The sequence below is a fragment of the Sorex araneus genome, chromosome 4 (genome assembly GCF_027595985.1).
Source record: "Sorex araneus isolate mSorAra2 chromosome 4, mSorAra2.pri, whole genome shotgun sequence".
Taxonomy (NCBI): domain Eukaryota; kingdom Metazoa; phylum Chordata; class Mammalia; order Eulipotyphla; family Soricidae; genus Sorex; species Sorex araneus.
The window spans coordinates 16,188,569-16,215,276 of NC_073305.1; the positions used below are offsets into that span (position 1 = coordinate 16,188,569).

The 26,708-nt window shown below is 49.7% G+C and overlaps 1 protein-coding gene across 3 annotated transcripts in view; it reads right to left on the reverse strand.

Annotated features, from left to right (window-relative positions):
- RFTN1 (raftlin, lipid raft linker 1) overlaps window positions 1–26,708 on the reverse strand; it is a 215,905-nt gene that overhangs the window by 172,371 nt on the left and 16,826 nt on the right. For all 3 annotated transcript variants that reach the window (XM_055135488.1, XM_055135487.1, XM_055135486.1), the window contains exon 2: window positions 22,352–22,504. In XM_055135488.1, coding sequence (XP_054991463.1) covers window positions 22,352–22,496 — 145 coding nt within the window. In that variant the 5' untranslated portion in view covers window positions 22,497–22,504. The remainder of the gene's footprint in view (window positions 1–22,351; window positions 22,505–26,708) is intronic.

The window sequence follows — 26,708 nt, forward strand, 5'->3', positions numbered from 1 at the left end:
CCACAGAGAGGGAACTTCTCCGCAAAGTCCTCCACTGTTCTCTGTCCTGTCTTGCACTCAGGAGCCATCCAGCCAGACGCCTCTGGGCAGTCTTCCCACATGTGAACCCTGACCTCCCCTCAGAGGAGAGGGTGGTCCTCAGAGCTCGGGCTGTGCCCCATCCCACCTGGCCTTCTCTCACAGTTCCCACTCCAGTTAGTGAGCCACGGTCTGTCAACGCCCGGGGAGGGGTGGAGGGAGGGAGGTGACAAGGGAAGACCACCTCATTTGGCAGGTGAGGACTCACAGGCTCAGAGAATCATTTACAGTATTTCCATTGTGGGCAGGAAATCCTGTCAGATGCTCACGGAGAGGATTCTGTAGGGAGTGTTGGTTTTGGGGCCAGTCCCGACTGTGCCCAGGGATCACTCCAGATGGGGCTCCATACGGAGACCATATGGAGTGCTGGGGATCAAATCCTGGTCGGCCATATGCAAGACAAGCACCATACCCGCTGGCACTCTGGCGTCTTCATGGAAAGAATCCTATTTGACTCATCTTTGCCTTTGCTCCTGGGGGAAAAGGCAGCTCAAATAGATAGAGAAGAGAACACCAAGTAGAGAATGTTGGGAGGACCCATTCGGGTAGGAAGATGCGAGCTGAAAGTAGACTATAGACCGAACATGATGGACACTCAATACCTCTATTGCAAACTACAACACCCCAAAGGAGAGAGAACAAAAGGGAATGCCCTGCTGAGAAGGCAGAGTGAGGTGGTGGGGGATAGGGTGGGGGAGGTGAGAGGGGTACTGGGTTCATTGGTGGAGGAGAATGGGCACTGGTGGAAGGATGGGTAAATGATCACTGTATGAGTGAAATGCAAACACAAAAATTCATGAGTTTGTAACTGTACATCACAGTGATTTTATATATATATATATATATATATATATATATATATGTGTAGTTAAATAGCGTCCATTAACTGCGCCCTGTCTATGGGCCAACCCAATGCCTTATGCAATGATTGTGTTCATTTCTAACCTCCCCAGGGAATGCAGTTCCATTTTACAGATAAGAAACTGAGACCCAGTGGGGCTACATAACTCAGTGGAGGTCATGGAGTGGAGAAAAATAGACCATTAGAGCCACATAGTTTGTCCATCCCTCCCCCAGAGAGCTGAGTGATGGCCTGAGAAACAGCCATTGACATTAGCACATGGGGCTCCTATTCACTCTGCCCCCTCCAAGATAAGCAGGCTGATCCTGGGCCATGGGAAAGACATCGACACAGCCCCTTAGGACGGCAGTCAGCACTGCAGTGAAGAGTGACACTGGGATCAATGGTCTGGACCTCTAGGCATGACTGACAGCCACTTTGAAGCACTCAAGGAGATGTGACTAAAAAGAATGTGTTCCAAGATGCCGTTTTTCAATCACTGATCTGCCATGCAGTGCAGTATTTGGTCCAGAAGAGCCTTGGTCACCACTGTTTGCAAAGGGCTCCCACACTGGTCCAAGCAGCACGATTTGCTGCTCCTCCGACGGAGCATTCCGGAAGACAGCAGCTCCCTCCTGGCAGGTGGGAGGTGACTCTTTGAGAGTGGGGGAAAGAAATGGAATCGATTCTATTTGTCTCACTGCCAGAACACCCAACTCTAGCAAATGGGGACAAAGACAGAAGTGGCGTCTCTCCTCTGAACCCTAACTTCTGCTCCCGGCTCCCCCTACAGTTTCTTGCTACTGCTGGTTTGGATTCTCCATTCCCTAGGTGAAAATGCTTCCCTGGATCACACAGAGTCATACATCTGTGGCCTCTCTGAACTTATGCTGAGAAGGTCCCGTGGCCACTTTGGATTTGGAATTATACACAGGGCAGAGCAGGTGACTACTGAGCCAGGGTGCGAGTGATCTCGGCCATCAAAGGGAAGTTGAATCGTCACCACCAGATGCAACTCAGGAAAGGCTCTGGAAGTGCCTTCTTGGTACATCCGTGTCTGAGAGTAAATATTTTTGTGTGTATTATTTTCCAGCTTTCTTTAAACACTGTGGCTTACAAAGTTGTTCATGATGATTTGTTACAGGCTTTCAATATTCCAACATCAATCCCACCAACACTATCACCTTCTCTCCACCATCGTCTCCATTTCCCCAACCACCCCTCAGGCCTGCCCCCATAGCGAGTCCACAATAATGTAATAATTTATTTTATATTGAGATCTGGCAGTGGCTTTGGGGCATGGGGCATGCCAGGCTTTTGTAGGATAGGAACTGACCCATCACACTCCCAAGATCACCCCGGAGCTCTCAGCCAGGAAAAGGTATCTGAGAAAATTCTGTGACTAGCTGATATCTTTACAGATTCATTTCTGAATCTTTGGAACAAAGCCTGTCGAGAAGCTTACGTGGCAGCAGCAGTAGGACATAGGTACGGCTGCGGGGACTTCAGAGGTCACCCATCCTGACTCCAAGAAAGCCTGGAGTTTATAGTCAAAAATATACCCATGTACCTGAAAATTTCGACAGATTAGGATCTCTGTGGAGCTCAGTCCTGAGGTGTGGGGGGGGGGACTGTGGCTGGAGGCCTGGTGGCAGTATGGGGGCATAACTGTGACTGCTGGGGCTTTCGTAGGGCGGGAGGTAGTCCACCTCACTCCCAATATTGCCCCAATGGTCTCTGAGAGTAAATATTCATGAAAACTAAAGTGAGAGAAAACGTGATTAAGAATCACTAAGTATTTAGATGCCTCGATCATTCCACCGGGTAAGGAGTCCCTGCCACCCAGATACCACCAAGGACAGAGTCTAATCCCACTGGGCACGGTATCCCTCTTCTCCTTCCTGCCTCCTCTTCTCCTTCCACTAGTCCCATCTGGATCCCTCAGACTGGGCTAGAAAAACAATTCAGGTCACCCAGAGGCACACAGAGTGCCAGCTGGGGCTGTGTCTCTTCTGGTTTTGGTCAAAGACTGACAGCACTGTCTGAAGGCAGCACCCCGGGAAGTCCCAAGCATCATCTTGTTGTTACAGCCAGTTAAAAGTGTGCAAACGGAGGTGTGGATGCTGCAAGTCAGAAGGGGTGGACCGCTTTGGGCACGCTGCTGCTGACTCGGCCCCACATCCCCTGTGCTGGGAACGAGGACTCCGCAAGCCCCATTTCTCCTTTGGCAGCCGACTGCCCCGAAGGTACTGCCAATGGGCGCTCCAGATGGAGATCAAATTGCGAGGGACGGAGGGAAAGGGAAGCTTCCTCTGACTGGGACACTTGAGCACGGGGGCAGCAGCTGGTCGAGTCAGGCTCCAGCATCATTCCATCATTCCGCACTCCCCAAACAGCCTCGTGGAGATGCCGAGGACAGAGCAGTTAATGAGACAGAAAGAGTCTCTCTCCTCAGCGTACTTAAAATCCAGAAAGGGAGAAGACACTGAACAAAGAGGGGACCGTGAGCCCTCCCGAGATCCTATCACAGAGGGGCTCAGGATGACGTCAGCAGGATGGCTACACGCTGGCTCTTCCGACTAGCGACACTAGTACCTAGGGAAGATGACCCCAGATGGCATTCAGAGCAACAATCAGACTGAGTGATCTTCCTGACGTTGCATCTTGAGCCCTTCAAAGCAGGCTGCTAAGAACCTGCAGGGTTGTTTTTCTTTCCTTCCGCAGCACAGAGCCGTTACATCCTTCATTCATCCATTCACTAAGTGCCCCCCAGAACTCGGGGCTTCACCGCGACACAAGGCCGCCTCACAGAGAGCTTAGACCGTGGTTGGCAGGAGAATACCCAAAAGTCACACACATACACCGCAGAGCAGTGTGCTTTCAGATGCTTGTGTGTTCTGTGCCAAAAAAAAAAACCCACAGGAAACGAAGGCTTGAAAGTAAATGGGGGTGGGGATGGAGATGGTCTTTTACTGTGCCAGATGCTGGGAATAGCAGCAGTGAAGGAGAGACCCCATGGCCAGGAGAAGACCAGGGAGCAGAGCTGTCCAAGCAGAGGTGCCCCCCCGGGTCACGACAGAGAGGTGTCCTGGCCCCCAGGTATGGATGAGGCTGGGAGCAGGGAGGAAGGAGCTGCCTCTGTGGGGACCATTGTCCCCAGACTTCCAGAGATCCTGCCACCGAGACCTCGCTCCGTGGTGCCGTTCACGCCACCACTCCAAGCGTGCGGTTCTTTCTCTTTGCCTTTCAATTTACATCGCAAGCCAGAGAGAAATGAATTACATCCCCCTGGGTTTCTCTGTTCCGTACAATTAAGAAAAGCTATTTCTTAGGCACGAGGCGGATGACGACACCAAGATTTCCCATTTTCTCTCTGCAGGGAGGCTGCCATCACTCAATATTAATTGATCCTACTTTTCATCCAGAAAGCCAAGGGGCTGAAACAAAATTTTGGTCACACACATACAAAAAAAATGGCAACGATTACACTATTAAAGGAAATTATTAACGGCACCTCTGTCAGGCACACTCGCGTTCACGGGGTCTCGTGTCTGGACTCTGATGGCGTGGCTTTGTCATGTAGAAAGACAAGGGAATGGCTCGATTTCCAGCACTGGAGAAATCGCCAGTGCCTCGCTCCAGTGTCAGATACTTTCCACAACTGGGAACACACAGATAGGGGGTAATAGATCTTGGGTGCACAGCAGGAGAGCATGTCAATCGAATGCAATTTTATTTTCCTGCTAGGGGGGAAAAAAGTGAAATCAGCACAAAGATACGAGAAATTCTCAAAAATTAAGCTGGCATCATTTCTGTATGTTGTTCCCTCGACAAAAAGTGGAAGCTTTTTTTTTTTCTTCAGAGTCAGGTATTCTGAATTAGGGAAGACGGGAAGGAGGGCATCCTGGGAGGGGAAATTTAGTTGTATCCATAAGCAAACAAACAGACCACAGTGAACAGGGGTCTCAGGGAAAAGAGACCTTCATGCCTATTGCCAGGTGAGCAGAAGCTGGCATCCACGCAAAGACCAACCCTCCAGCCAGAAAGATGCCTGTTCTTTCGCAAGGCCCCCTCTGCCATCTACTTAGCTTGGTGCCAGGCCTTGTAGCTGGGCGACCACAGGGCATTTGCATTTCATCAGGATGTTTAAATGCCACCAATCCTGACTCTCACAGCAGGAACTCTGGTTTAGCGATTTACATCCATGCTGATGAATATAAGTGTGGTGGAAGCCGGAGGATTTTCCTCAAACATATCATTTTGCCTTGAGAATAGATGGACTCTGCTCAGCAAGGCCTACGGCGTGCAGTGACAGGAAGTGGCTGGTGGCATCAAAGAAAGAACACAGGACCAAGGACGGGGGAATAAGCAGGGCTTATGTGTGCCCAGATAGCTTGTGTTGACCAGCCCTAAGAGGAGGAGGGACCCTCATCTCTCAGGGATGGCACAGCGCTTCTCTCCAGAGGGGAGCGACCCAGTGCGGCAGCACCAGAGGCAGGAGCGTCACACAGACTCTGGTGTTCCCTTGTTTCTACTCACTGCGGCACAACCTGTGGACTGTCAGCTGAAATGCACCCCCACCTTTCCTGGTTACTTCCTGGAACACACAGACCGGAAGAGGGCAACTCCACTACCCGTCTGCAGAGGAGGCCCAAGGCTGTTGAGTGCCTTTTCTCAATGCCACGCCGCTAACCTGTGGCCTAATTTAAAGACGGCCTCAAGAGCCGGTGCTCCCAACTACTCCGTGCTGCTGCCTCTTCTCGAAGAGCAAGACTCTAAACTGCTGCTCTCAGTGCTCCAAGGATGAGTGACAAATCACCAATAAACCCGGGGGCTTAAGACAACCAAGATTCAGGGGCCGAGGAGTTGGCTCAGGGGTCAGGGACCCAAGTTTGAGCCCCAGTCCTGCCCCAACACCACCCAGTGTGGCCTTATGGGTTCCCAGCGCTCTTGGCACAAACAGCGCCACACGCCAGGCCCAGGCGTCGAAGCGTCAGTCTGGCCTGGTGGGTGAGTACAGCCGGAAGTGGCCTCCTGGACACTGCGTGAGGGACGCAGCCCCGGACGGATATGTGCAGAGTTTTTTTAAATTTTTTTGAATCAGGAAGCCAGTGGCTGCGGTGGGTGCCTCTGTCCTCGAGGGTAGCCAGAGGACACCCGCCAAGGTAAAGGCATTTCAAGGCTCTGCGAGGGGATAAGCCATTTCCCTGCTCCCCACGCGGTGTGGGCAGGGCCCTAGAGGACCTGCCATGGTAGCTCACAACATGGCGGAGGGGTTCATTCCCTCAGAAGGAGAGAGAGAGAGAGAGAGAGAGAGAGAGAGAGAGAGAGAGAGAGAGAGAGAGAGAGAGAGAGAGAGAGAGAGAGAGAGAAGAGGAAGACAGAAAGGGAGAGAAAAGAGAAAGAGAGGGAATGAGAGAGAGAAAGAAGAGAAAGACAGAGAGGGAGAGAAAAGAGAAAGAGAGGGAATGAGAGAGAGAAAGAAGAGAAAGACAGAGAGGGAGAGAGAAGAGAAAGACAGAGAGAAGAGAGAGAGCGAAAGCGAGTGAGAGAGAGACAGAGAATGAAGCAAAGTCCACGATGAAAGTCACCATGGTTTTTTCACTCAACCTGGGAAGTGACATCCCATGGCTTTTGCTGTGTCCTCTCTGCACTTGGTCCTCTGCCACAGAGAGGAGGGGCAGGGGGGGGGACTCAGAGGTGAGCTAGAGAGTCAGCTGAGGGAGCCCACCTGAGGGAGCTGCGGGGAGGTTCACAGGGATCCCAGCCCCACTGCGCTCTCATCCCTCTCTGCCTGGCTGGTTCCCTAAGTTCAAGCACTTCTGGCTTCTCATGGAACAGCAGAGAAGGGAGCAGGTCGCGGAGAAAAGGTAAGTTTCCTGGGATTTATTTTAGTTGTCTGGGTCTGATGTGTGAATTAGGTGAAGCCCGCTGACTAGAAATAAAGAATTTTTGTTTTTGCTTCCACACTGGCAAGAGGCATGAGTGGAAGCCATCGGCCATCCGGCTGGGGCAAAGGCACAAACCAGGACACCCACACCCTCAGGACCTTGCATCTCCCACCCCCCACCTCCCGAAGCCTCTCAGCCAGGCTGGGCAGCCGCAGCAGGAGCCTTAGCATTTGCCTTTTCTGTCACAGCTTATCACAATAGACCATTTCTCACCAAGAAAGCCTGAAACACGCACTGTGCTGAGGGCACTGTTCTGCATTCTGAGCTGCCAAAATCTCGGTCTGTGGGCTGGAGCAGCCAGTGGTTTCCCCCACCCAAGAAACTGGTTTGACTGAGAAACTGAACCAAAGGGTTTGGCCAGATACAGTCTTGCGGGCCGAGTGGTCAAACTCGGTTATCATTCCCACAGTCCTCCTGAACTTACCGAACGGGCAAATCCCCAGCCAGTCTGAGCCCACGAGGCACAAGAGAAACGATGGGAAGTCAAGCAGGTGCTTCTCCAAGGTAGCGTTCAGCGAAGCCTGCAAACCTCGCTGGCCTGGTTCCCAGACATGACAAACAGGCAGGGCCAGCGTATTAATAACTGAGACTTGGACGGGATGTCTTTGCCTCTGGTGCCTACACTGAACAACTTCGCCATCTGATTCACCTTTGCACGCCCAGCCTGGAGCCCAAGAAAGAGCAAGTAATCGATAAATATCCGATGAATGAATGTTGTTGCATAACCCTGTCAGACAAGACGGCGTTGCTCGTGAAGGAAAGAAAGTTCATCCCACCAAGGATGCCAGCTCCCTGGGGGCCGTTTTTCCAATCCTGCATTGGAGGCAGCCTTCATTCCAGAAAGTGACATATTGTGTTCCTGCTTACCTAGCAACGCTACAGTTACACCTGGGAAGCCCGACTCAAATAATCCCCTTCCTCTTTCAAGAGGGCCCCAGAAGGTTGTCAAAGTAATACATCCCCTTCCCCAGACATCACAAGTGTGTGTATGGAAAGCATTTTCTTTTTTCAAGAGAATGTATGCAACAAAATTTTGGCTACCAAGTACCTCCTGCCTCCATAATTTTTATTGACCAGAGCTCCCATGTTTAAATGAAGAAGAGTGAAAGAGTGAGGAAATGACTTTCAGTCTAAGAGACTGAATGAATGACTTTCTGTCATCAAAGGTTACAGTTTTCTGTCTTTCCACATCAGGATTACTTCTGAAAACATTTTGTGAATAAGATTCGACAGCTCTCCTTTCTCCGGATGTGTTGGTGCAATCTAACCAAAGTAGTGCATAAAGACTCTCTATAAGAAATGTTGAAAGCAATATCAGTAATAACAATAATTAGTAGGGTGCATAGAACATTAACTTGTTTTCTCTTCCATTTTAACCAAATTAGATTTAAAAAATTATTACCACGACCACAGCATTGCTTTTATGAATCCCAGTAGAAAAATAATTTGGTTTTGCTTTGACAGATAACAGTCATCACCAAGGAATTTCATTTCACTGAAGACAGGCTTAAGTTGCTCAAATTTATTGCACACACACACACACACACAAACACACCCATGAGCCCTTCAGAGCTGTGTTTCTTAGTCAAATTTAGAGTAGCTGGGAAAAGTGCAACAAGAATTTTTATATTAAAAAAAGATGCCGAGAATAACTTTTTTTCCTCTTAAATCTAATTTTATTATCTCTATTAGTGAATATTTAACAATAACATTAGGGAGAAGAGCAGTGGTTGCCTTATCAGAAGCAAAGACAATATAGAAGATGCATATAGTAGCTTTGCTCAGAATAAGCTTACGGCGATGTCATACATATTATCTCATTTGTCTTTAAAAATGCCCCAAAACTGTAAAACCAGAGCTCTCTGCTGTGAGACATGTTTCATGGAAACTGATTTCCTTGCCATTTTTTTGTACCTCCTGTTTAAAAACAGGGTCTGTTTTTAGCACACCTCCCAACCAGAACCTCAACTCGTAACTCAGGCTGCTGACTTCCTTTCACAAGTCTTAAAAACAACCATCCCCAACGCCCCCCGCCCCATGCTACCAACTCTTATCAATTATAGAAAATGAAAACAAAAATGAAGCCCCGGGAGGAAATTCAGTGCACAGCACCCAACAATTACTGTTCCCAAACTGAGATTAAATAAATAAATAGACACACACACTCTCTCCATGAAAACCCCGCTATACAATTTATTAATGAACAGTGAAAGGAAACAGAAGCTGAAAGTGGGTCAGGGGAAACTGTTTAATCTAATAGTCTGGAAATTATATCGGAAGGAACAGATGGTTTCACAGAAGTCAATGCTACCTAGAGGAGCAAACAGCGATTTTCTAGGAAAGAAAAATGTTTCCCTACCCTACAGCACATACTATTTTCAGCAAAGGAGGAGTCTATATTCAGCACAGGTTAAGCACTGAGCTTGGCACACTGACAAGATGGGGACTCGGTGGCAGCCATCCACGCTTACCCAAGTTCAGACTTGGCCTTCTAACGCTGAGCTAGAGGTCAAACAGCCCTATTTTAAAACCAACAAGTGGGAGCCAATACTGTACTCCAGTGGGGTGTGTGCCAATATGCAGCCTCTTGGCAAGTACGACAAGTGGTCCTCATAGGTAATGGGACAATGTGATCTTAACTTCCAAACCCTGAGGGTCCTGGGCAGCTGCTGGACATACAGTCATGCTGAGCCAAAAGACCCAAGTTCAAGTCATAGCCCTGAGTCTGACCTAGGCTCAAGTACTGTAAGCCAAGACTTAAAAACCCCCTTTGGGTCGAGAGGACTCGCTGAGCTGAAGCATGACGCAGCCACCAGAAGAGAGCGCCTTGCTGGCCTGCTGTTTCCACCCCTGTGAAGATCCAGGTAACTACTTCTCCCAAGAGCATGGCCCCCAGGGATCTTCAAAGCAGAGATCAGAGCCCACCAGATCCCAAAGTTGTACCCTAGAGACCACCTTGCTGTGGGTGCTGCCTGAGAGTCGAGAATCTGAAAGAGTGAGTGTGAGTTCAAATCCCAGTGCCAACCCAAACCCACAGGTGCTGTGTGGCCATGAACACATAAGGTAAACCTCAGGGATCCTGGACTCCTCATCTGTAAAATCAGGACCCTGTGCAGATGAACGTCCATGGCACCCAAGCCCCGTACATTTTAGCTGTTATTACACCGCTCTTGATGACGTGCCCTGCTCTCATCATGCCTCATCTTCTGTGGGACCTTCAACCACCCGAGAAGACAAAGGCACAGAGATGAAGAGAGCACATAGGTACAGAAGAGCTTTTATGTGATTTAGGGCTGGAGAAACTGGGGGGGGGGGATAGCTTAGAGGGCAGGAATGCATCCTTTACATTCTGGAGGCCTGCTTTAATCCTTAGAACTACGGTTTTCATAAACCCATTAGGAGTGACCTCTGAGCACTGAGCTGAAAGAATTTCCAGAGCTGGGGGTATGGTGCCGCCAGCAGATCAACCTGTACCTGCGAAGTGACAGTGCATCAGCAGCCTGATGGTGCCGTCAGACTTCCAGATACCCCATAATTGCTGCTGTGCCTTTGGCCGACCCCAACAACTTGGGACCAAGTTTACCAAGAAATTAAACGACCGAAAGTTAGGTATGTAGGAGACGCACCCACAAACCACCTCCGGCTCAGCCATGTAAGCTCATTTATTGGCCTTATTTCAGAGACCAAAAATCTCAAAAGAGATCAAAAGACACAGTTAAGGGCCTGTTGCGCAGAGGTAGGCAGGAACCCATGACTGAGAGCTCTAGGCCCACTTGGATCAGGATTGGGCATCTTCCCCCCAGGTCCCCAATTTTCCAGTAGGTTAATAGTAACACACCCACAAACTTTCCTCAGCACCTTGTAATCTCAACAATGGCCAAGACCCAGGGACTATAAACTAAAACTTCTGAAAGAAAGCGCTGCAGAATGTCCTGACCCCGTGCCAGGCTGTCTTCACCAGGGCACCTGGGGGTGGGGGTGAGAGCCCTCTCCGCCCCAAGCGACCCAGCTCCGGCAGCCAAAATCCTCCACAACCCAACCGCTGCCACATTCAAGGCCGCCCCCCACATGCTCAGCCGAGCCTCACGCATGAGTGAAGTCCTACAGAACCCAGGTCATGTAGAACTTTGTGACCACGGACTCTGGGCCCAATGGGACCAGGAGTGGAGATCCTCTGCCAGCTTTCCCCAGTCTCCAGCGACCCAGGGATCATGCCCATAAGCCACCTCCTGCCAACGCCAGATAATCTCATCATCAGCCACTCTCCACATCCCACAGCTGCTTCTCCTGAAAGGGAGCATAACACAAGGCCCCCAAACCAGACTCCTGTTTCACATGGAGCCCACCAGAGAGGGGTTGGTGAGACCCCCCTCCCCGCCCCAAGGGACCCAGCTCCGGCAGCCAAAAACTTCCACAACCCAACTGCCGCCATGCTAAAGGCCACTCTCCACACACTTGGGCCAAGCCTCTCATATGAGTAAACATACTCCTGGATCAGGTGGCCGCTTTTGTGGCTGCACAACACATCATAAAACACTCCCTACCCATTCCTCATAATTACCACACCACATTTGATGGGGTTCAAATAGTAGGAAACAAATCATAGAGGGAAATATATATTTATACATATTTTCAGATACATATGCCAAAGTTCACATCACCCAGACTTGAACAACATGTTAGTGATATCCTATAGAATGTCTTTATGGTTCCTGCCAAGATAGAACAATCTTCACACTGTTTCCTATATGAACACTTTTTTTGTAGGCATGTTCAGCAGTTCTTTATAACAGACAATACAAAATATATTATTTTGGTTGTGTTTTGGGAGAGGGATTGGGGTTTGGGATAGAAATATCCTGAATTTGGTGGTGGGAAGGTATAATGGTGGTGGAATTGGTGTTTGAATATCGAATGTAATCAAGCATTGTGAACTAACTTATAAAATTAAAAAAAATTTTAAAAAAGTAATGTGGAGTTCATGCCTAATTCAATCAGCTTAATCAATGGCTGAATAAATAGCAGTGCTCCAACATTATTAAAAAAAAAAAAGAATTTCCAGAGCACTGCTGGATCTGGTCCCAAAACAAAAACTTTATAAAGGAAGGGCCGGAGAAGGAGGACACGCCTTCTAGGATAAGGTTGAGGGGATATTAAAAGCCCCCTGGGGGTCAGAGCAATAGTATACAGCAGGTAGGGAATTTGCCTTGCATGCGGCCAACCTGGATTCAATCCCCAGCATCCTGTATGGTTCCCAAACATTGCGAGGAGTAATTCCTTAGTGCAGAGCCAGGAGTAACCCTTGAGCATTGCCGGGTGTGACCACACCCCCACCCAAAAAAAAACTGAAAAAAAAAGTCATTCCCCCAACTTGAACCAGGGATCTCTACCTTCTGGGTAAGAACAACGGATGCTTTGGGTCTGCCTGACAGTCCCCCTTCTCCCTCCTTCAGAGCTTCTGATTGTTTGCTTCAAGTTTTGCTTTACCTGAAAGAAAATGCTATCAACATCGGGGACTTTATGTTCAGTTCCACTGAGGAGCTACCAATGTTATAGATTAATTTGTCATGCTCCAAGGCTGCAGGTCTTGTATTTAGAGAGAGATAATAAATACCTCATTAAGGATGCCAAAACAAACACTTCAGGGCACCTGAGGCTCCATCTAAAGGAACCCCACAGTGAAACCCACTTTAAAGCACAAATCTCGTAATGCAAATAATCACCCCATCCCCCAAACTCTCTCTCTTTCTTGCCAGGATGCTGCTTGAGGTTGGGTTTCCCTCCAGAGGAGGACCTATCCCTGTAGGCACTGGCAGCCAGCGGTCAGCCCTGCCCAGTCACTGCTCAAGACCGCACAGACTCAAGCTCAGCCCATTCACACTGGTTCTACCTTTTCTACTCAACGTCATTTCTATGGGACCCGATCAGGCTTGCAAGGACAAAGCAAGAGACTAGATGAGGGCAGCTGGGGTGCAGGAAGTGGAAGTGGCAGAGACCCCAAGAAAGAAGAATCAAGAAAGGGGGCTGGCTGGAACACGAGCGTGCTGGGTTTCACGCTTCTAAAGTGGGGCCACTGCAGTCATGGGTGACAAGCATGGAACTGAAAATGAAGACCCATCCAAATATGGGGGTGCAACTGGGCTCCTCCCTATGCACAGTCCGTGTTTGCCTGAGATCTCGATGCCCTGCCCACCTCTAGTCAGATCTGCCCTCCTGGGTGGGCAGGGAGGACGCAGACACCTGCTGAATTGATGAGGAAATGTCTGCAGATCCCAGACCTCCAGCAGCAGGAAACTGATCCCCCCAAACCCACATCCCAACCTCCTTCAGCTGAGCATGGTCCCCTCCTGGCCTTTCACACAGCCTCTCATCCCCAAATCCACACTTCCCCTGGGGGTCACCACTGCCCCCTTCCAGTAGTTAGCAGACCTGTAGTTAGTGGATCCAGTTCTCATCTGGCCCCACTGGGAGCTTGTTGGAACTCATCTTGCCGAGACCTTGTCAGTGTGGAGAAAGATGCCCAATTCTGCCTTTGCCGCAAAAAAAAAAAAAAACTGCTGTGGCCACGACATGGATAACACTGAAAACCCACTGGGCTGGTCCATGAGCAGCAAAATCTTGCCAGTGGCCAAAGACATCCTATTTACCCGAATCCTCCACCTCCTAGCATCACCAGAACCAAGCACCCCGGGGCACCGTCAATCCTTCCCCAGTCTCCACTAGAAAAACCCATGCTTCTCAAACTAGCTCTTCCCTTCCCATTCTTACCCGCCTCCTTACTACCGACCACTTGCCATTTCACCGCGCATGGCTCTTGAGCATGACTGAACTTGGCATCACATGTGGTATCGGAGAAAGACTGGTATCTCAGTCCTTCCACCCAGATCAGGTAAGCATACCTGAACTGGGCTGCAACCTGGGCATGGGAGTTTTAAACAAAGTTTGAGAACACTGTGCCAGCCAGAATTTATTTGTTTCAGGAACATGGCCTCGTATGTGTATGTGCATGCATTGTGTGTGGGGGGGAGGGGGTGCGTGTTTATGTAACACACTACTTGAAGGAAATAGACCCGGAAGTAGTCATAATATACAGATTGCTATGTAAGCACTGGGTGGATTAAATTTAGACTTTCAAAAGGAATCATACCAGTATTGCTGTGGTCTGCCATCTGTACTCAGAAAGAAAAACGATCTGCCCGCCATGTGATTTTCAGAGATTCTCTTAACATGGGGTCCAAACCAGCACCAACTTCCCTGGGAACTCATTGAGAAGACAGACTCTCAGGCCTCTTCCAGGCCTCACAAGCTCTGGGCTGGTTACCTGGGCTCTACATATTAAAGAGGCCTCCAGTAATTCTGATTCACCCTTAGCTTGGAAAGTTTTTCTCTGGACGTGAAGATGATGATGGATCGTAACTTGGAACTTTCCTGTCACCTCCCTCCATGACCCTGACATCAGACAAGTCACCAGCACCAAGACTGAGAGCCAGCCACTGGGTACCAAGTTCAAATTCTTAGTCTTCCAAAACCTTAATCTGTTTGATCCATTGCTGGCAGGGGGGGGGGGTGATGGAGGAGCTTCTAAGAGTGCTCGGGAGGCCTGGGGTCCCACCAACAATTCTCAGCCAATCAAGTCAGTGGGTTCAATGTAAGGGCCTGAGGATATAGCACTGCTCAGGCCCTGCAGTACTGGAGGGTACCCAGGGCCACCGCAATGGTGGTACAGGGCTGCAGTGATGGTCAGGAGACCGTGTGATGCCCAGTGTGGAGGTGGGGGCACTGGTATGCAAGGCAAGCACTTTAACCCTACTGTCTTTTTTGGTCCCTGGGATCCATCATTTCAGATTAGCCTTTTTCTGATAAAGAGATTAAAGGGACAACTGAGACAGGGAAGGATTTTTTACTACTTCTGCAGTTGTGTGGAGAGCTAAGCTTACATAGACTGGAAATTAAATTAAAATTAATCTCTTCCATTATTTACTGCACAACATGTATCTGTTTTGAATAATAAATGTCACTCCAAAAATGTATCACAACTCCCACCAAAATTTATACACAGAATCTAAGACTAAATTCCCACTAAGAGTCTGGTCAGCACAAAGTGGAAGAAAAACATCCCAAAGGTCGATCTTAAAGACCACTGAGACAGGAAAACCACAAAGACGGGAATTTTAAAAATGTGGCAATGTGAACCAATCTAGAAACTATAATGTATGTGGTGGGAATGTCTCACAAGCAAGAATTTAAGTGGAGAAACGAGAGAGATGCTTGAAGAAGACAGGCAATGGAAACAAATCACTCTTTCAAAGTCCTAGGGCTGACCCATCAATGTGATACGAATCTACCACTGTAAACAGATGTTTCGGGAACCAAAGACTCCGCTCATCAGTTAGGATCAAACACGACAGGGCAAAGACCCCACAGTGTAGAGACCAAGGGCAAGTCCCTCATATTAGCTCTTCAAACTCCGGATCTCAATTAATTCTTTGCCAAAGGTCACTCCACTCCCTCAAGACAATGTCAGGCTTCTCTGTTCAACATGGAAGATTTGGTCTCTGGTCTCCACTTACTCCTCCCACAGGCTGCATTCCAATCAAACTAAACCTTGAACCTCCCTCAGCTTCCCATTATGCAATGTTATCTTTGGTTTTTTTTAGGGGGGGTGTGGAATAGGGGTGTTTGGGACACACTCAGTAGTACTCAGGGACTACTGCTGGCTCTGTGAATAGAGATTACTCCCTGGTGGTGCTCAGGGTACTGCTTGGTGCCAGCTATTGAATCAGAGTCCGCAAGGCTCTGCCTTAACCTCTGTACTATCTCTGTAGTCACTGGATTCTGATCCTTCCCATGGAATGCCCAGTGGTTGAAAAGATCATCCCCTTCCACCTTCGGTCCATCCTTTACCTGGCTAACACCACATTCACCAGCAAATATGAAGCTGCCTTGGGCATACACATTTCCCAAACAAGACTGAGACTACCAGATCCCCTTAAACACCAGCATTCTCATATCATCCTATAAATAATCACTGATTCCTCAACTGTAGGAGGTTTTGGACCAATCTAGATAAGTGGGCGAGACTGAGCTATAGAACTGCATTGTTTCCAACTCTAAAACTGATGCCCTAAGGAACTGCATTTGGAGTAAGGAAGTAATGGGGTCTACATGAGATCATACTGGGGAGGGGACACCTTACTCCAATAAGAGTAAGGATTAAAGCCTTATAAGGAAAACACAAGAGCTCCCCCACCCATCTTTTTCTCTCTCTTCCTCTCCTCCCCCTTCTCCACATCCCCACACTTCACCACCAGCAAGGAGGCTCTGGCTGTACTGTCCAGTATGAGAACCACCCAGTACCTCTGACTGTGGGATCACTTGAAGTGTGGCTGGTATGACAGAGGAACCAGGTTTTCCACTTGGATCAGTTATTCCCTTTAAATAGCCCTGTGGCTGCCATGCTGAAGGCTCAGGACTAGCCAGCTCAAGTAAGGATCAAGCTCTGGACACAGGGCCTCCCTCCATCTGATTCACCATGTATCAAACAGGTGACTTTTCAGGTTCAGTGGAAGCCCACCACGAAGGATGACACAGTGGCTTCTCTGGGAGCGGGTGCTGGATGCAGTAGCTCTCACATAGTGTGAAGAGTAGCTCAGCCAGAAAATCTGGCAACACACACACATAAAGGTGATAATGAGGCTCCATTTTTGAAGAAATTATGAAGTTGGATGGGTCTCCGTCTGCGATGAAACCCATCAGTGACCAGAGTTAATTGAAAACTTAAGACCCAATCCAATCACCCAGAATCGAGATTTTTGGCAGCTTCCAGGCTTTGCTGTTGGCTCCCTGCTGCTCCTCTACTCTGCCAACCCTCAAGGGAGGCTGCCTGTTCCAGAAGGGCCCACAACAGCTACTGAGTCTGAAGCAAGGAACAAAGCAAACAGCTGATGCACTTGTTGATTCAATGAAGGACACGAGGTTCCTTTCCTGCCACTGGGTGGAAGAGGGACCAACAGCTTTTCCCAAACTACAGTTTGCTAAAAAATCCACAGAGCACCTTCCCTAGGGAAAACAAACCTATCAAATGCTACCCAGAAATCTCCCCAACCACAGGAAAAGAAATATTCTCATGCCCTTCTGGCATCTCTGGGAATGTGACTTCACCTTTCTGAGGATCCCTTCTCTGCAAAAGAGAATGAAGATACTCAGTGACCATATGAAGGCTAGGGAGAAGAAAATGACCAGAGAAGCACACAAAGTCACCTGCGAAAGGTACAGAAGGTCTGTGCGCAGATGCCTGGAAGACCCGCTGTGGCACTGTGGTTCCCCAGGAATTGCTGAGTTGAAAGATACTGCTGGCAGCACTCTTGATAAATGGAGGAACCGTGGTTCCTCCATTTACTAGATCCAATCAACAAAGAAATAGGAAGTCAAGACAACAGTGAAGCCACAGAAAGGAACCTCCAAGTTAACCCATTAGGAATAATAAAAAAAGAAAAATAGTCTGATCCAAAAAAGTCCTATCATCTGAGTCCATGATTCCATTTACAGGAAAAATCTAGAAATAGGGGGTAGAGATAGCACAACGGCAGGATGTTTGCCTTGCACACAGTCCACTGGGTTTGAACCCCAGAACTCCATGGGGTCCTCTGAGACCCATCAGGAGTGATCCCTTAGTGCTAGGAGTAAATAAGATTGGTGCTGGGTGTGTGTGTGTGTGTGTGTGTGTATGTGGTGGGGTTGAGGGGTTGGGGGGGGGGAAGGAGAGAGAACAAAGGCACATTAGGAAACACTGCAGTTGGGGGATGGCTCTACACCCTGAAGGAGCGCATTCACGGGGTGGAACACTTCCGACAACCAGAGGGAAGTGCAACAGACTGCTAGGGCCACGCAGCACTCAGGACTCCGAGGGCACCAACACAGACCGAGCACAGAACAGGTGCTTGACAAAGGTGGGGGAACCGATGGCCAGCGCTCTCATGGAAACTTCTGGAAGAGAACTCCCAAGGCGACCAGGGAAACGAGTAAGCACACATCACATTTTCTTTGCAGGTTTACGAGAAACCCATCATTCGGGATGTGCTACTGTCAGCTAGAAAACGTGAGCAAGAAAGATGAGTGGAGCAAAGCCAGGTGTGTGCGCAGCCCTAGTGTAATGCAGGCGGTCACAGTGCTGGGCTGAGGATGGTCCCGACCACCCTGAGGAAGAGAGGCCTACCCGGGAGGCACATCCAGCAGGGACAAGCGTAGGTGGTCTCATATAAGATCAGGGGTGGTGCGGGGGGGGGGGGGGGAGGGAGGATCCCGGAAGAAGAGAAACAATGCCAAGGGCCCATGTACATAGTTCCCCCGGGGTCACATCCCCATAGCCTGGACCCACATCCCCCAGGTCCAGGAGAAGCAGCTCCAGAGTTGCACAGGACCAGATTTGTTTTTAACTTGGGCAGGTCCTAACTAGAGGGCAGTTCGGCCATTTATCAAGAGTCCTGCCAGCAGTATCTCTCAACTCAGTAATTCCTGAGGAAATAATCAGAAATGCGCCCCAAGATTTATCCACAGCATTGCTTACCACAACATTATTTATAATAGCTTGAGCCTGAAATAACTTACAGGCCCAATAAAAGGGGACTGTTAAATAAATTATGGTCCAGCGAGTGATTAAATCATACACAGCCATTAAATCCCATCTTCTGAATGTACGGAACGACAGGGGGCATGCCTCATGCTACAAACTTAAGTTGCAAAAAAAAAAAAAAAGCCGGATGTGAAAATACACGTTAAGTATTCCCTGAACAAACCTTCATTGACCGTCTACTCTGCTCTGGGCCCTATTCTAAGCACAGAAGGTTTAGTGGAAGAGAAAATCGCCACAATTCCTGCATGCACCAGAAGAGGTGTTTGGACAGAGGAGCAGACTAAACAAGTAAAATGGGATTCTACCCTCCATGAAGATGCAACAGAAGGAAACAGGGAACTATAAGTCAAATCTACAAGAGTGATGAAAGTATAAGAGGTCCGCGGAGAAAATCAGAAATCGAGAAGCTGCCTGGAAGGGTGGGCAGGGGGCCAGGGACAAATGTTAGGAAGAAGGACTAAGGGTTTGAGATCGGGGCTCATATCTAGGCTGACTCCCAGACAGAGGAATCAGGCAGTGCCAGGCCTCTGAGGAGGCCTGATGGAAGGGACAGGATGTCCTCGGCAAGTGGCAGAAGGAGGAGGACAGAGGGAAGACAGTGTGAGCAGAGAGTGATGTGCACAGGGTCAAGGGTCAGCAGCAGGCGGGGGCGGGGGGGGGTAAAGCTGGGGCTTTTCCAGAGCCCGACACCCTTGAATGGACCTGTGTTCATTTTATCATCAGAAAACAGAAGGCACTTCCTCTCGGAGAAGCTCAAAGCCACACTGCTGACCAAGGTTCAAGGCCGCGGAGGGGCACAGAAGAGGACGTGGTGGGGAAGGAAGCCGTGGAGCAGACAGAGCTTTGAAAAGCACAAATCACAATTCTGGATAATAATAATTAAAAAAAAAATAGAACTCCAATGCCAAAAGCATAAGCACCCCCTCCCCCGCCCCCCCCCCTCGTCATCCTTCACCCGAGCAACATATGTTGAACAGGCTGGTAGATTTCCTTCCTGCCTTCCCCTCATGTGTGCTGCGGGGTTTGTTCCCCTTAAAGACTCTACAATCCTCCAGACCTGGCAAACACTCAGCTACCCCTCGGGCAGATAACGGAGGGCCAAATGCTGCACGGAAGTTGAGAGCAGACTGGCGCATCCTACAGCGATGGCGGGAGCAGCATTGTGGGGGGATGGAAGCTGGGCCAGGAGGAAGCTGCCATCGAAGGCCACTGTCAGGCCTGGCTGTCTGAACGACTGGAGAACAGCAGGGACAGCCTCTGCCCAGGCCGGCAGGATGCCCTCAGATGAGGACCACCATGCTGAGTTCAGTTTTGGGGGTGTGGGGTCGGGACGGGCTGACAGGAGGGCCCGAAAAGGCACCTGCTAACCCCTTTCAGCAGGAGCCCTGGGGCAGGTGGTCGTGGTGGAGCTATGGAGGCAGAGGGGGATGTGGTGACCGATGACTGTTATAGCTCCGCCTGGTGCCAGCATGTCCCCTGCATGACACGCCCTGACCTTCGTCGCTGCCCCGACACGTGTGTACCACGGGCCTGGGAGTCCAGGTTTGGTCCAGCTCCTTCCCGGCTCCCTCTGCCCTCTGTTCAGAAACTCCGGCCTGAGGCCCCGGGCCCAGGGAGGAAGAGCGGTGACTGCATACCACCTGTCTTGTGCTTGTTGGCGCCTTCCAGGGACCTTGCTACTCACCAAAGGGCAGAAGCCCGGCCGCGCCTCTGAAGCAGTGCACCTCACCCCCACCCCCCACCCCGCGTGCACCGCCAAGCTGCTGAAGCCCTCCTTTCTGTCCTTTCTATGGAACAAATAAAATCCCCACCCACCCAGATGACGCACACGTCCATCCTTGCTCCCACCCCAGCCCCCAAGGACACTCTGGGCAGTGCAGCTGCGCTGCCCAGGCCCTTTCATTCATCATTATATTGTTAGAACTGCTCATTTGCTGCGTCCTTCCACCCACGCAGAGATGAGACGCCTTCCTCTTTCTGATGGACTTCACTCGGCCGGATCCCACCGGCCACTTGGACGCAGGCCATGAGATGTCCTCTTTTCCTAGAACAGGTAGTGATCCCTGGGGTATGTCCCATCTTCTTCATCTGCTCAGCCCTCCATGGGCACAGACTTCCGGTGTGGGTTCATTTGGGGGGTTTTGTTTTGTTTTGTTTTGAGTGTGGGTGCCTTGTCTTCTCCCCCTTCAGCTCAGATGCTCCACAAAAAGCTCCTGGCAGTCCTGGCCCAGCGGTCATTGGTCTGAGCAGTAGATGTTCAGCAAACGCACGGGGACAAAACCCTTATCCAACATTTGCCAGTCCTCCAGGCCACAGGGTTGCTGGGACACTGGTCACCCCAATACCCCCCTGTCTCAGTGAGACAACGCCAAGCTAGAAGAACAGACTCTCTTGAAAGACCGTGGACAGACCACAGGGGGAGGAATACACGGCAACTTGGTCAAAGTGTCCTTTCCCGTGTGGTGGGCTATGCCACCAAGTCTACACAGGGACCCACCAGGGCCCCAGACAGCCTCCTGAGTAAGCACTGGGCTCGCACCTGTAAGTCCTTGCTATCTGTCTTCAGTCTCTTTATTTATTTATTTTTGTTTTTGTGCCACAACTGGCTGTGCTTGGGGCTTACTCCTAGCAGCACATGGGGAGACCGTATGTGGTGCCCCTGGCACAGCGGATAGGGTGTTTGCCTTGCACGTGGCCGACCTGGGTCCGATTATTCCGCCCCTCTCAGAGAGCCCGGCAAGCTACCGAGAGTATCTCGCCCACTACGACAGAGGCTGGCAAGCTACCTGTGGCGTGTTTGATATGCCAAACACAGTGACAAGCAGTCTCACAACTCTATTGTGAGATGTTACTGGTGCCCGCTCGAGCAAATCGATGAACAACGGGATGACTGTGCTACTGTGCTGTGAGCACAGGGGGAAGACCGTGTGTGGTGCCAGGGGTGGGGCCCAGAGTGGTCTCTCGTGGAGCAAGCGCCTTACTGCTGTGCCAGCTCTCTAGCCCTGTTTTAAGCTTAAATTTTTGACGGCGGGCATAGTGCTCAAGTGAAGGGCACCAGGCATGATCCACATGTAGGGTGACAGAGGATCGGGATCAGGGGTGTGGTGGGTGACCTTTGCAGCTCTGCCTGGTGCCCACGTGTCCCCTGCACCACACCTCCTGCCCTTCACTGCTGCCCAATGCAAGGGGTCTGGGCCTCCCTAAGAGATGGGGGTGCCACGGCCCCTGCATTCAATCCCTGGTGCCCCCAAACTAGACTTCTCTAAGCAATGGCCTCTTTTCTTTTTTTCTTTTTTAATTTAATTGAGTCACTGTGGGATACACAGTTACAAAGCTGTTCATGATCGGGTTGGATTTCAGTCATAAGATGAGTTTCTCTCCTGCCACCCCCTCCCCCCTTCTCCCAGCCTGCCTCTATGCTCTATGGCAGACACTCTCTTTCTCTTTCCTTCTCTCTCTCTCTTTCCTTCTCTCTCTCTTTCCTTCTCTCTCTCTCTCTCCATCATGGTTTGCAATGCAGATACTGAGAGCTTATCATGTCTGTTCCTTCACCTGCATTCAGCACACAGTTCCTACCCAGAGTGATCGTTTCCCACTATCTTTGTCACAGTGGTCCCTTCTCTCTCCCATTTGTCTCCTCCCCCATCACTTGAGGCCAGTTTCCAACCGTGGACCAATCCTCCTGGCAATGGCCTTTTTCATGGGCTGAGCATTCTCAGTTCCCCACGGGACACTCCCCACTCACCTCCCCAAACCGTGCCTTTGTACAGCCCCCTGCTCACAGCTCTGAGCTGGCTCTGGAGTGGGACTGGGGCTCAGCTCCCCGGGGAACCCCACGACCCAACTCACCGGCACTCAGGGTCGTGAACTCCAGGAAGCGGTATTCATAGGACACATCGATCTTGGTCTCCACCTGCGGCCGCTTCAAAGTTGAATAGATATTCCCAGGCCGTTTGTCGTCACGTTTCTCTAACTTATTCAGTCCACAACCCATTTCAGCAGCTGCCAGCAAAGGGGAAAAGGGGGAGACAGGGTGAAATTTTATTTTTTTTCCCTGAGATTTTTGTTTTTAAGCAGCACGGCAGAAAAGAGCCCTGTAATATCACTGAAGGGCACGTCGAAGGCCTTGACATTCGTGGAATCTGGAGAATAATTTAGTATCTGATCTGAGCACCAGGGGAACCCCAGCTTGGTACCCAGGCTAGCTTCACTTTCTCTTCCAACATCGTGACCAGCCAACCTAGGATTCTTCCTGCACTGAACGCAGAGCTGGTTCATATATTTATTTGTTTCCTCTGGCTGCTGAAAATAACACCTTGGTTCCACTCTCATCTACGTACATGATTTAAAAATGGGCTCTAAAAGCCGTGGGGTGGATTATAGTGTCGGCCCTCCACAAAACCAGAGCAGGGTCAGCGGCACTGCGGTTGCTAAGAGAGAATAATACGAGGCTGTTACAATTTCCAAACTCCAAAGTCCTTTCTGCCCTCGACAGTAATTATTTAGACAGAAATCTGTATTCATAAACCATCTCTCAGAGCAGAGAGTGGTATTTGTATGGGCCTTGTCTAAAAGTCCCCCTTTTGTTCTTTTTCAAACAAACCATGGGGAATAATAGTAGGCTTCCACGCTTTTCAAGAATCATTTCAGACCAAAATGAAAACGGGCTCCATACTAATGGCAGGGCTGGAGGAAGTGGAGGCAGCCACCTATGGGAGCCAGCAGGAAGACGGGAAGCGACAGCAGGAAAAGGAAGTGGAGAAAGGTCCAGAGAATGTGCAGATGCCCATGAGCTGAGCTTCTGGTTTTGCTGGGCAAGCAAATCCACAGAGGATCTCTGTTTGCTTCTGCAGAACAACATTCATGAAATGACTTTTTCCTCCACTGCCTGACCACCCGTGGGGGAGCACTTTCACGGGTGCACGGAGCAGGAGCAATACTTCCCTCCAGGGTGCTGCCACCGCCACCCAAATCTATTCCACGGCAATATTAACCAGCCAAGAATATCACCATCAGAAACACGGTGACTGCTTCCTCTCAGAGATAAGAGTTTCCTTTTGTTCAACCTATTGACAAGGCGCCCAGCTTCCTAAGGCAATTTGGCAAGCTCCAGAGAAACAGAATGAACCTCCAAAAAGCAAAGGGGTGTGTGTGTGTTTGTGTGTGTGTGTGGGGGGGAGAGAGAGAGAGAGAGAGAGAGAAAGAGAAGAGAGAGAGAAAGAGAGAGAGAGAGTAAAGAACGACAAGCAGACAATACTTTTAAAACCTTCCTAAGGCAATTTGGCAAGCTCCAGAAAAACATAATAAACTTAAGCAAGGGGTGTGTGTGTGTGTGTGTGTGTGTGTGTGTGTGTGTGTGTGTGTGTGTGTGTGTGTGTGTGTATGAGATAGGGGGGCAGCAAAGACAACCAGGCAATACTTTTCAGTAATTAAAAAAAATCTGGAAGGATGGATGAGAACAGGAAGGCTTACTTTTGCCTTAATAAGGGAACATTAGTGTCCAAAGGGCTGGAGCAGGCAAGATTTATGTGCAATCTTCATGAACTGACTGCATGTAAAATACTCCATCGTTCTGCAGATAGCATAGCTGATATGACAGAAGCTATGTATTTGAGCAAGCTGTCACCCACGGGGCAAAGCAGGAGAGCAGTGGACAGGGAGGCTTTGGGGTGCAGGGGCACTGGTACCCTGATGACATCCCTCACTGGCAGAACTGAACTGGAAATAACCCAGAGGTTCACCAAGTCCCTCACCCATCTCTCTCCTCTCCCCACCATGAAGACTGGATGTCTGAGACTGCCGAAAAGAAAGGGTCCTTTTTTTTAAAACAACAACAACAACAACAACAACTCTTTCTATCTTTGTAAGTAAATTCTCACATGAGAGGTTCACGCCTTTGAAGTCTGATTCATCCCATCTCAGTCTCTCCTTAGAAGCTAATGATAATCCCAACTGAAGGGCAACAGGCTTAGCTCTGATTGTCCACTGACATTTTAGTTAGATTTCATCTTCTCCCATTGATTGTTGCCTTGACAGAAAGGAAAAACTATAAAGACTCCGATATGACTAAGCAGAGGGAAACACTCCCCCGCATGCAACTTGTGCTTAAGGTTTCAGTCAGACCGCCCCAAACTTGAAGTCCCTGCCGAAGTTCGCCCCCAAGGATGCTGCACCTATCTTCCTAGACATGGCGAGGCTCTGGACATGTTATCGATGCCCTCGGGTGCCAGGAAAGGCCAATAGTATGGCCATGGAAACTCTAGAGACTCTGTAGTGTACTTGCATCCAGAGCTCTCCTGCCTTTGGAGAGGAAGCCCTGGCTGAGCACCTGCCCGAAAGCACAGCTCTCTCGGGGAAGGGAGAAACTTTGAAACAGACGCTGGCTAACAAAAACCTCGATCAGAATTTATTCCCTTGGGACACGAGGAAAGCAGACTCTGAGTGCCTGGATGGGCAGCTATAAGACCAGCACCGAGGTCACCAAGAGGACCAGGTAGGCAGCCCGCAGGGGCCTCAGAGGTGGAGGCACAGGCCTGTTATCACTGACCACCCCACCCCACCTGCCCATCCCACCGGGAATACAACCTCTTCTGGGATTAGCACAAGAAACCCTAAACGAGTAAGAAATTAGGCTGGTTGGGCTCCGTAGGGTACAAAGAGATGTCCCTGGTGGTGGAGGCGTGGAAGCAGCTCGATGGAGAGACTCACTCCCAGTCTGCACAAGCACCATGGGGCCACAGGGCAGAACCCCCATCAAGCTCAGTGGGTGAAGATAGCAGCCCTCAAGACTCAACCAGCACTCCACAGGGACATCACCTCTCAGATAAGGGCTTTAGAGTGGAAATGTGGAGGATGTTTAATGAGCTCAGAGAAACAATGGAACGGAAAGCCAATAAAACACAAAGGGATATGAGAACAGCAATGAGAAAGCTGCAAGCAGAAATGACCAAACTAAAACACTTGGTAGGTGAAATTGAAGCGGGCTGGCAAGTGGATAGAGACAGGCGCCCCATGGCAATGGATTCCTGGGAGGTAATAAAACCAACAGCAGCCCTCAGACTGCAAAAGCCAATTGTGGACACAGGAACTAAGTAAGGCCTGATAAGACTTTTACCTGGCGCCAGCACAGACCCAGAGAAGGCTGGACCCCCTCAGAGAGAAGTTCCAGCAGGAACAAAGGCCAGGAAAGGAATGTCAAAGATGATCATCCACCACTCCCAACTTGACCCCCTGGGTAACCTCCTTAGGTAGAAAGCCCCTTGTGGGGCAGCTTGGGAGAAATCCTAAAGCCAACTCCAACAAAGAACTCTGCACGTGTGTGCTGCCTGAGTTCATGTATTGCTGCCAAGCATATGTGGTGCCCAGTGTATGTGTTGCCTGCATCTCCCCCTTTGAGAAGTGAATTTTCAAGCTTTCATATCTAGTGCTGGGATATGTACTGGGGCACCTGCTGATCTGGAGATGCCCAAGTTCTCTCTTGAGCATATTCTCCCTCTCTCTCCCTTCTCTCTCTCTCTCTCTCTCTCTCTCTCTCTCTCTCTCTCTCTCTCTCTCTCTCTCTCCTCTCTTCTCTGTCCCTCCCCAACCCCTTCCTCAAAATAAAATGTTATATTTTCACTGCTTGTCTTCTCCTGAAATTCTTTTCTGAGAGAAAGGCAAGAACCTGAAAGGCCCGAGTAAAGTCTAAGACTGACTTTCTTTTTCTGCCAGGAGCGAGGCTCATGGTTCTAGTTTTCTGCAGCCATTCCCCAAGTGGCAGAGGTGGATAGAGAAAAAAATAGCAGATCCCCTTCTTGATGTCCCTTTCCTCTCTGCTTCACACACATCACTTGGGAACCCCACCAGCACCAAAAAGAAAAACTAGAAGACCCCGCTGCCTGAGAGTAACAGCAGCTAAGGAAAAAAATCAGAGAACTCCAAGATGAGTTGTAGAAAACCTCCAGACAAAAGCAGAAGATAGAAAAAAGTCTCAAGATAAATGCACAGCAGACAAGAGAACTCTGGGGTGAATTCAAGACAAACAACCTAAGAATCGAAACAGAAACCCAGGGAAGCAATTTTGATGAAGAAGCTTATTCAAAGAAACCATTACTGAGAAGTTTCCAGAGTTGAGGAAGACATGCACCCAGGTTCAAGAGATCCAAAGTGTACCATCTAAAAAAAGACCCCAAGACACATCCTAACCAGAATGATAACAGCCATCCCA